Genomic DNA, 10908 nt, shown 5'->3' with positions numbered 1-10908 from the left:
GTTTGGACTAGGCAGTCGCCAGGATCCTTATTAGCCATTGCAGCTAAGACCTCTGAAGCATCACACATGTCGTGTGTTACTTCTGCCCACTAGTCTGTGAGCCCCAAGAAGGCAGAAGCTCTGGTTTGTTCATCCTCAGTGTTTAGAACAGCCTGGCAGGTAAGGCTTGCTCAGTAAATATTTATCCCGTCCTTGAAGTCAGAACATTAGAATTTTCAGTTTTGCCACAAGCTTCCAGTTTTCTCATCTCCAATTCATTTCCCAGAGCTTTTAAAATAACTCTTGTGCTTATAAATCCCTCCTGGCTTTCCATACTGAGAATAACATCGAATTTCCTATATACAGAGCCCTACAATGCATTAATCCAGCCTCCACCTACCTGGCCTTATCTTGTATCACTCGCCTTCAGTTACTGTCCTCTGGCTCTGGCCTTTCTGTTCCTCGAGGTCACTGAGATCACTACTCTCTTTAGGTCTTGGTACTGGCTGTTCCCTCTGTCTGAGGTACTCTACTTCCAGATCTTAATGGGGGAGGAGGAGATGCTCTTTGCAGTTCAGGGCTCAGCCCAAATATCACCTCCTCATGGGCAACACTGCACCCAATCTAAAGTAGCCCTTGGTCACTCAGATTACTGTTTTCTTCATGACACTCACCATCCAAAATTATCTCCATATGGTCTGTCTCCACACCTCATTCCCTGCCACACACATATCCTCTTCCCTAAAAGCATATAAACTCCAGGAAAATAGAGACTCTCCTGGTCTGTCTTGTTCGCAACTGTAGCTGCAGTGCATACTATTGAATAGTCGGTATTCGGTAAATAGATTCAATGAATTGAGTGAAAGAAAGTGACCTTGGGCAAGGTTCAGAGTCAGTGTATGCACTCGATATAATAGCTATTATTTCCTATATCTTTTGATTATCCTTTCTAGTCTGTGGTCTGAGGAAGCAAGGGATACACACAATTCACTGTGTCTCAATTTAAGGGGTCATTTTTATTAATGGTTACTTCCCCTCTCCTCTTGGTCTCTCTCTCGGTCTCTAACTGAAGAAAGAGGAGGAGGGGAATAAGAACGAGGAGGAAGGGGAAAAGAACAGCAGCAGTCACCCCTCAGTATAATTTTATGGCAACTATTTTAGAATAAATTTTAAAATTATATCCATTTTTAGGTTGTAGAAAAACTAGTACACTGAAACTGAGAGTGAAAATAAACGATGATAGCATTTATTAAGCAGTTACTAAGTGCTAAATACATACTTCATTTTATTTGGTCCTCACAACCCTATGGGATAGATACTATTTTTGTTCTCATTTTATGGATCAAGAAACTGAGGCTTAAGGAGGCTGAGTAACTTGACTATGGAAACAGTATGGTGGCACTACCCTTTTTTAAAGCAATGCAACAAGTGATGAACCAAAGTCATATTAACATTCATATCCTTTGACCCAATGAGGCCAATCTTGTGAATTTGTTTTTTGGACTAATTCAAGAGAAAAAAAGAGTTACATGCACAAAGACCTTCACCACAGCATAATCTCAAATAGTGAAAAATGTAAAAACAACTTAAAATGTCAAACAACAAGCAAATGGTTAAGTAATTTATAGAATATCGTGTGCCTATTGAAAATGGTTTCATTGTATAACAATTAAAAATCAGGCTGTGAAAATGAATATATGATAATAACCATTTAAAATATATGTATTTTAATAAGGACCAGAAAGAAATAACTCCAAAATGAAAGTAGTTGTGTTAAGAACGTGTGACTGTAAGAGGGGTTTTTGTTATTAAGATATTTGCTTTAAAGTGATTACATTGTTTTTACCTTTGAAAAATAATTAAAATATACCCATGATAATGGAAAAGAATGCTGAATTAACCATACATGTGCTCTGTTGAAGAGTGACCTAATTAAATCATGGAACTTAAATCACTATATCAATCAATACAAGGCATTTGAGGATATCAAACAAACTTGAGAAATTCATTTTTAGAAGTGGTTTAATGAATTCATCAGTAATTCTGAAGACTCCTAGTTGATGTCCATGGGGATCTGTGGTGACTCTTCTCCATGTCATATTCCACTTTAAGTTAGCAGCTTTAAAAGGTGTAGCTCTAGACACCAGTGATTTTATAGTTCTGACTTTTGCTTTTGTTCTTGTATGCTGTGTGTCTCTTTCAGAGAAGCCACATTTATGTATCCAGTATCAGAATTCTGTGAACACGAAAGAGATTCAGAGGACTTTGGAACTGCCATTGCTTCTTCTGATTTATGTTCTTCAGTCTCTTGAAGACTTCTGACTGACTCTACCAAAGTTATTCCTGAAAAACTAATAAAGGCCATGTGTGAGGACATTGTGTAGACAGAATTTCTTGGTAGCAGTTTGGGGTTACAGGGATACAGCATCAATAGGATTTCAATTTTTTTCAACTGTCAAACACAAAGAAAACCAAATAAAATTTACCTTAACCTTTGTTCGTGGATTATCTCCTATCTTAAGTCAGGAGTCTGTGGGGTGTGGGCATGAAGGAAGGTGAGGGCAGAAGGAATTGGAAGAAGATTCAAATATTAAATGTAGAGAAAATAATCCCATAATACTATGTTTTCTCAAGCCTGCAACTCAGGACTACTTAGGCAGCCATGACTCAGGCATGCAAATGACAGTGTTGACTTTACTAACCTGGAGTTTGGTAAAGGCAATATTTTACTCAATCCTTCGAATTCAGGGATGACACTAATTGTTTCCTAAAAAGAAAGAAAGAAAGAATATTAAAAATTATAATGATAAACCATTGCTATGTGATCCTAGAACTTATGCGCTCTCTCTCTCTCTCTATATATATATATGTATTTTTATAAGAAATAGATATAATACTTGCACAAAGCATAAAAGGGTACGGAATGAAAAGCTGATTGCCCTCCTGCCCCATCAGTAAGTCTCTCCTTCTCTATCTATCTATCTAGTTTTAACACACATGGCCTTATTCATACTATCTTCATCTTGTTATATATTTTTTGGAGACCATGTAGAAATGTCTTAATCTTTTTTTTTTTTTTTAACAGCTTTGTTGAGAAGTAACTCACATACCATAAAGTTCACCCTTTTAACATGTTCAATTCAGAGTTTTAAAAAATATATTCACATAGTTGTGTAACCATCACCTTTCTCTAATTCCAGAACATTTTCATCATCTCCCCCAAAAGCCCCACACCCATGAGCAGTCACTCCCCATTTCTCTCTCCGCACAGTCTGTGGCAACCACTAATACACTTTCCCTCTTTATGGACTTTCTTAGTCTGGATATTTCACATAAATGAAATAATACAATATGTGGCCTTCTATGTCTGGCTTATTTAAAACTTTAGCATCATGTTTTTGAGGTTCATCTATGTTGTAGCAAGTACCAGTATTACATTTGTTTTTATGGCTGAATAATATTCCATTGCATAGGTATAACATTTTGCTTATCATTTCATGAGGTGATAGAGATTGGGTTGTTTCTACTTTTTACTATAAATAATGTTGCTATAAATATTGATGTACAAGTTTCTGGTTGGACATATGTTTTTATTTCTCTTGGATATTAATATGTTTTCAATGGTTTATAAATTTCATTTATATTATTAAATATTGACAAATCATAATTGTATATATTTATGAGATGCAAAGTAATGCTGTTATATACATAAAATGTGGAATGATTAAATCAAGCTAATTACAATATCTATCACTTCAAATACTTATCATTTACTCCTCCTAACTGAAACATTATACCCTTTGACAAACATATCACCATTACTCCCAGACCCCAGCCTCTGTTGATCACCACTCTACTCTGCTTCTAGGAGTTCAGTTGTTTTAGATTCCACATGTAAGTGAGAACATGCGCTATTTGTCTTTCTGTGCCTGGCTTATTTCACTTCTCATAATGTCCTCCAGATTCATCCAAACTGTTGCAAATAGAATTTTCCTCTTTTATTAAGGCTGAATTATATTCCATTGTATTTATATACCACATTTTCTTTATCTGTTAGTCCACTGATAGACAGGTTGATCCCATAACTTGGCTATTGTGAATAATGCTGAAATAAACATGGGAGTGCAGACATCTCTTTAACATACTGATTTCAAATCCTTGGTAGATAGCCAGAAGTGGGATTGCTGGATCACGTGGTAATCGTACTTTTAGTTTTTATAGGAACCTCCATAGAGTTTCTCATAATGGCTGTGCTAGTTTACATACCCACAGTGTACAAGTGTTACCTTTTCTCCACATCTTTGCCAGCACTTATTATCTTTCATCTTTTTGATAATAGCCATTCTGATAGGTGTGAAGTGATGTCTCATTGTGGATTTAATTTGCATTTCCCCAATGATTAGTGATGTCAGGCATTTTTCACATCTCTTTTGGCCAATTCTATGTCTTCTTTTGAGAAATGTATATAAATTTCCCTCTTAGAACTACTTTTGCTGCATCACATAAGTTTGGGTATGTTGTGTTTCCATTATCATGTGTCTCAAGATAATTTTTTATTTTCCTTTTGACTTCTTCTTTGACCCATCAGTTGCTCAGAAGCATACTGTTTAATTTCCATGTATTTGTGAATTTGCCAAGATTTTTTATTACTGATTCCCAGTTTTATAACATTGTAATCAGAAAAGATAGTTGATATTATTTCAATCCTCCTAAATTTATTAGGGCTTATTTTGTAGCCTAACATAGGATCAACCCTGGAGCATGTTCCATGTGCATTTGACATGGATGTGTATTCTGTTGCTCTTGGATGGAATGTTTTGTATGTCTGTTAGGTTTATTTGGTTTAAAGCCCAATGATTCCTTATTAATTTACTGTCTGTATGACCTGTCCATTATTTAAAGTGAGGTATCGAAGTCTCCTACTATTACCGTATTGCAATCTATCTCTCCATTCAGATCCTTTAATATTTCCTTTATATATTTAGGTGCTCCAATGTTAGGTGCACACACGAGTATGTTTACAAATGTCATATCCTCTTGATTAATTGACCCCTTTATTGTTATATATATATAATACCTTCTTTGTCTCTTTTAAGAGTTTTTGACTGTTCACTGAAGTACCTCTTGCATACTTGCTCACCAGCCATACTCTGGACCTTGCCTGAACCTATACTATTTTCTGCATCTCTCTGGACTTGGCTACTTGTCTGCTTGGATTTTGGGGACATAACTGCTTTTCTTTGACTCAGATGCTTTCCTTGGGTTTGATTCCTTGCCAGACCAGACTAGCTTCATTTTACTTCTCTGAGCCTCAGATTTGCTCATATTTCAGATGGGGTAAGAATAATACATAGCAAACAGGTTGGTGAGAATGAGGCATATATGTAAAAACACTAAACATTTATTCATTCTCAAATATTTATGGAGTACCTATCTATAGATACAGTGATATATGAGATACTATCCTTGCCCTACAGGATCTCACTGCTGAGTTAATGAGATAGAAAAGAAAAAGGGCAATGACAATATAGTGTGTTAAGAAAGAAGCTATGAGGCATATACTAATTGCTTTGGGATCATACAGGAGGAGAATGTTTAACAAAAGCTGACCCAATGAAGAGCAAAGTGGGTCAAGAGCAGTCTCAGGGTCTGCTGCCCAGTGTGTAACCAGGATCTTCTTTGCCACAGTCCACCATGATGCCAAAAGCAGGGCTACAGCTATATGAAGATGAAAGGAAGAGAGAGCACAGCAGCCTTAGCAGCCCAAACTTCAGATTAAAGACCAAACAGGAAGCACACATCTTACCTCTCCTCTGCAATTCTGGATGCTCCTTATAATGTATTCTAAGAGGTCAACCTGCTGCTTGAGCCGGAGACTATTTTCCTGTAATTGCTTATTTTCTCTATCCAGGAAAAGAATTCTAAGAATGGCATAAATCAGAGGCATAACTAGAAATTTTTGTATCATTACTAAAAACCCAAAACTATGTCCCACTTCCCACTACCTCTGAGGCTTAGACCACAGTCCAGACCTTAGAACCAAGGCTGGCAGACTAATTCCCACAATATTCCAAGAACAAGTAAAAATTAATAAGCTGCTGGCCTATACATGGTTATTAAGTATATGTGCAAGAGTAACAAAGATACAATTTCAGCTGTTGAGAAATTTAAGAAAGGATACGATTCTCTTTAGGGGTGGGATTGAAACAACAGACTCTGTATCCCATCAAATATTGTAGCTACACAGCTTGTATCTGGTTCTGATTTCATACTGATCTGGTTCTGATTTCCTGTGCAGAGGTGCAGAGGTACAAACACCAGCAGCAGCAATCATTTACCAAGAACGTGCCATGTACTTAGGCACTGTAGTCTGCCCACCCAGTAAGTACTTAAAACTTTTCATGTATTATCTCATTTAATCCTCACAACAACCTCATGAAATATATATTGCTATGAAGCCTATTTTATAGATGAGGAAACTGAGGCTTAGAGAGGGGAAAGTAACTTGTTTAGGAACATAAAAATAGAAATTCATAGAGCTGAGATGCCAATCCAGATCTTTCAGACTTCTGAGCCTGAGCTTTTAACCACTGTATCAGGCTCACTCTCCAGGGCCACGGTTTATCTGGGAGATGTGACAGTATAATAGTTTTGTTCAGAGATTTGTTTTTGAGTTCTGGTTCTGTCACTTACTAACTTCGTGACCCCTGGCAAATTACAAATCTGAGCCTTAGTTTCCTCATCTGTAAAATGAGGAAATACCCTGTAAACTTACTCTAAGGAAAATATCCAAGTCCAATCCAGGTGACCAGATTGTGTCATCAGGAGAGCAAGGCAGGAACAGTATTAAGGCAAGAGGAATGAGTTAATTGTTTTGGGCCCTGACTGTCAGAAGCTATGACATAGTTTAAGAAGGGCAATAATTTATATGGGATATAGAAAAGGGAAGACACAGACAGTAAAAGATAATCAGAGACTTTCCAGGCCTTCCCAGAGGAGAGTGTGCCCAAAGCAGTGGATGGGAGAGTTCCAGCCTTCTTGGCAGACCTCTCCCCAGACTATGGTACTGTGGTCTAGGGCCACTGCTGAAGTCTACATGATGCTTTGCCACTGACCAGGCCTTCTTTGGACCTTGGCTTCCTCATCCATAAAATAAGGCTAATAAGATAAGTCCTTCTCTCCTGGGATTGGTGTCAGGATTAAGTGAATAGAGACAGAGCTTAGAACAGTGCCTAGCATATAGTAAGTGCTCAAACAAATGTTAATCATTATAGTTATTACTGGTGACATTATCTGTTAAGATCAACCCACTCTCTTTGCTCTGATTTTTGCTCTAAGGAAACTTTGATTGTAATTAAAGTTTCCTGTGGAGGAGAGAATGCTCAGGCTGGCTAATAACCGAATTCTGATCTGTTTGGAATATTTCTCACTAAAAATTAATACATTGGTATCCTGTGGGTTTCATGAATTTAAGTCATTTTTATGAGCTTGGTTCTCTCTTGGTCTACCTAGATTCCATAGGTATCAAATGATAAAAATGAATGTCAACGCACACAGAATGGCACACCAGAATACGCACAGCCGGGTGATCAGCGAGGCAATGCCTCTGTAAAAGATCCTATCTGAATGGCCAGCCAGCCTCCTCTATGATATTTTTTTCTGTAATTTCACAACTTCTGCCACTGAAAACAGTGGAAAGCAGAGCAAGATTTATAGAACAGACTGCAAACTCAAAGGACAGTCTCCAGAACCATCTCTTTGTTGAGAGAGAAACATCCTATTCATGGAGTTCGTTGGTTCCCAGGCCACACCTACCTGCTCTGAAATGAAGATATTCTCCATTTGTTGCCATAGATCAATTCTTCTTGCTCTGTGAGTTGCTCCAGAAGTTTCCTTTTTTCTAGTTGCAGGATATCATTTTGGGCAGAGACCTCATCCTGACATGCCTTCTCCTAGGAATTAGAAAGTCCCTAATTACCACAGCTGGAGAAAGAACTATAAGTTTAAGAGCATCCGCCTGTTTCTAAACTCTTTTCCCATGTTTACTTTTTCTCTCCTGTTTGTTTAGTCTCTTTCCTTACACTGTCATAATGAATTGTCCCTCATTATAGCTAGATAGTTCTTCTACTTATTTTGGTTATTTTATGCCATGTATTTTGTTTGGACATTTAATCCTTCTTTTGCATTAACACTTAAAAATATCTGAGCATTTAACTTCCAATAAGGTCTCAATGCTCTTATCTGTATCCTAATTTCATAGGTATCAAAGCACCAACAAATACAATTGAATTCTCTGAAGCTCCATATTGAAAACTTTCCCATTTAATACATTTCTGTCTGCTTTGTAGTTATATTATTTTTAAGGCAAAGGGAGGAAGATGAGAATTTAGCCACCTCAGGTGGCAATCAGTGACAAGTCTCAGATGACATGGCAAGTCAAGCATGTAAACCAGGTACTGAGACTACTGTGGTGATAAAACTGAAATTATTTCTAGCCTGATGCTATGTTTTATTTTCTATTGGTGGTTTCCCCCTGTAGTGGATTGAATTATGTACCCCCAAAACTCATTGAAGCTTGAATTGTGTCCCCCAAGTTTTATGTATCAGAAACTTAGCCCCCACTGTGACTGTTAAGAGGGTGAGAAGCCCTATTTTGGTAATTGAAAGGTGGAGCCTTGAAGAGGTGACTGGATTGGAGGACCATGCCGTAGTGAATGGACTAAAAATGGCGGTCAGGTGCGTGGTTCTGAGGGCTTTAAAAGAAGAGGAGAGTCTGTCTCGCCCTCTCTCTCTGCTTCCACCATCTTGCAATGTGAGACCCCTGGGTCACTGTTGCCACCACCAGACGGACTTCGGACTTCCCAGCCTCAGAAATTGTAAGCAAATAAATTTCATTTTCTTTATAAATTACCCAGTTCCAAGTGTTTTGTTATAAGCAACACAAAATGGACTAATACAGCCCCCAAGGCAATAGCTAGTGAACTTACAGCTAAAATGCTAAAGGACTGCGTTTCATTAGAAAAACACTAACATTCTTGCACTGAAAGAGTCAGGCCCAAGTTTTGTACCACTGTGACATTAAAAGCTCTAGGCTAAGTATTTCTAATTCTGTTAACAATTTCCCTTGTGAACTATGCATCCATCAAATTAACATGCCTCTAAGAGATTATACACCAAAAAGAAGGAAAATAACATCTATGAAAGATTTATATGCTCCTGGTAACACTTTAGGAATTTTATATTTTAATCCTCACAAAAGCCTCATGTGTGTTAGGTAGGGATTATTTTCCCCACTTTACAGATGAGGAAAATGATACACAGAGACTTGTCCAAGGTCATGAAGTATTAAGTGGCAGGGCTAGAATTTGAGTCCAAGTCTGTCTAAGGCCAAAACCCATAGTACCATTCAATGACAGCAAGCGAAACGTTCAATTACTTTCTTAGCCTCTGTTTATTTGCGATCTCCGGTATATTTCAAGGAGATATTTGTGGTTCTTTGGGTGGGTGCATTAGTTTCCTAGGACCGCTGTAACAAATTATGATAAACTGGGTGGCTTGAAACAATGTGACTTTATTTTCTCACAGTTCTGGGAGCTAGAAGTCTGAAATCAAGATGTCAGCAGGATTAGTTCCGTCTGGGGACTCAGGGAGTTTCTATTCCATGACTTTGTCCTACCTTCTTGTGGTTGCCAGCAATCCTTGGTGTTCCTTGGCTTGTAGCTGCATCATTCTGATCTCTGCCTCCATGATCACAACATGTTCTTTCCCTGTGTTTGTCTATCTGCGTGTCTTCCCCTCTTCTTATGAGAACACCTGTCACATTGGATTTAGGATTCACCCTAATCCAGGATAACCTCATCTTAACTAATTACATTTGTAAAGACTCTACTTCCAAATAAGGTCGCATTATGTGGTTCTGGGTGGACATGATTTTGGGGGGACACTTATTCAACCAAGTATGGTCAGGAAGAAAGAAAGCATGTCTCCTGAAAGCGGGACGCTGTTTCTGCCTAGAAGTAGGAGGCGGGCAGTACCAGAAAGAACTGGTAATGCAGAAGTAGGTTGATGATATTTCTGGTGGGCCCATGAACCAGGAGTGCTACCTTCTTCTGTATATTTTCCATAGTCTTTTCCTCATTACAAATCTAAGCTGGATCTGAATATCTAAAAGTTTGACAAATTAATGACAAAACAGGAGGATACCGCAAAAAAACCAATTTGTTTCCCTTTCTCACTACAGTTTAGAGTATCAAGAGGATTTTCTAAAATTTTCTAAAATACAACACCATGACCCATCTGTTATAATCCTTGAATGGTTTATTGTGTGTAGTCTGGGGATTCTGCACCTGTAGTCCCATGATAGTCAATGCAATGACTGAAATTACGTAGATGGTTTTGGTACCTTGTCACATAATGGTGGTATAACAAAAACTTGTTGGGTGTAGAAATGAGTATCTTAGGAGTGAGGACAGTTTTCAAAATTCTGGAATGGGCTGGAAATCCCAAGAAGAGAAAACATTACTGGCCTCGTTGGTTGCTCTCCACCTTGAATTTACTAGTTTATCGATCTCAAGACCATTTTGCACTTGATTCCATTCATCTGTCCCATTTCCTTCTTACCCACAGACAAATGAGTCACAAGAACAATAAGACAAGCATAAAGAAACCATGATATTTAGGAAAAAAGCTTGAAGGCACTAGTCAAGGACCAATAAAGGAGCAGGGATCACTTGTTTTCACTGCCATCTAAAAACGCGTGGAAGTTTGAGGCAAAATGAGGGCTGCGTAAAGCAGGAATTAGTTACTGAGGGTGATTTGGAAGTCTCCACTGAGAGTTGTTTAAGTAAAGATATTTTCATTTGAAGGCAAAACATTGATTAAAAGTTGGCAGTGCAGAGTATTTTCAGTGTCCAATTTGGTTCAGCAATA

At 38.0% G+C, this 10908-nt stretch overlaps 1 protein-coding gene across 1 annotated transcript in view; it reads right to left on the bottom strand.

The window, feature by feature from the left end:
- Nucleotides 1-2050: 2050 nt before the first annotated feature.
- CCDC30 (coiled-coil domain containing 30) overlaps nt 2051-10908 on the bottom strand; it is a 121042-nt gene continuing 112184 nt past the window's right edge. The window contains 4 exon segments of the mRNA XM_063105740.1: nt 2051-2330; nt 2682-2746; nt 5786-5900; nt 7795-7931. Of these exon segments, the coding sequence (XP_062961810.1) occupies nt 2132-2330; nt 2682-2746; nt 5786-5900; nt 7795-7931 (516 nt within the window). The 3' untranslated portion in view covers nt 2051-2131.

The sequence above is a fragment of the Cynocephalus volans genome, chromosome 8 (genome assembly GCF_027409185.1).
Source record: "Cynocephalus volans isolate mCynVol1 chromosome 8, mCynVol1.pri, whole genome shotgun sequence".
Taxonomy (NCBI): domain Eukaryota; kingdom Metazoa; phylum Chordata; class Mammalia; order Dermoptera; family Cynocephalidae; genus Cynocephalus; species Cynocephalus volans.
Note: the sequence above shows the minus strand (reverse complement) of the source record. Positions and strands in the feature narration are given on the sequence as shown.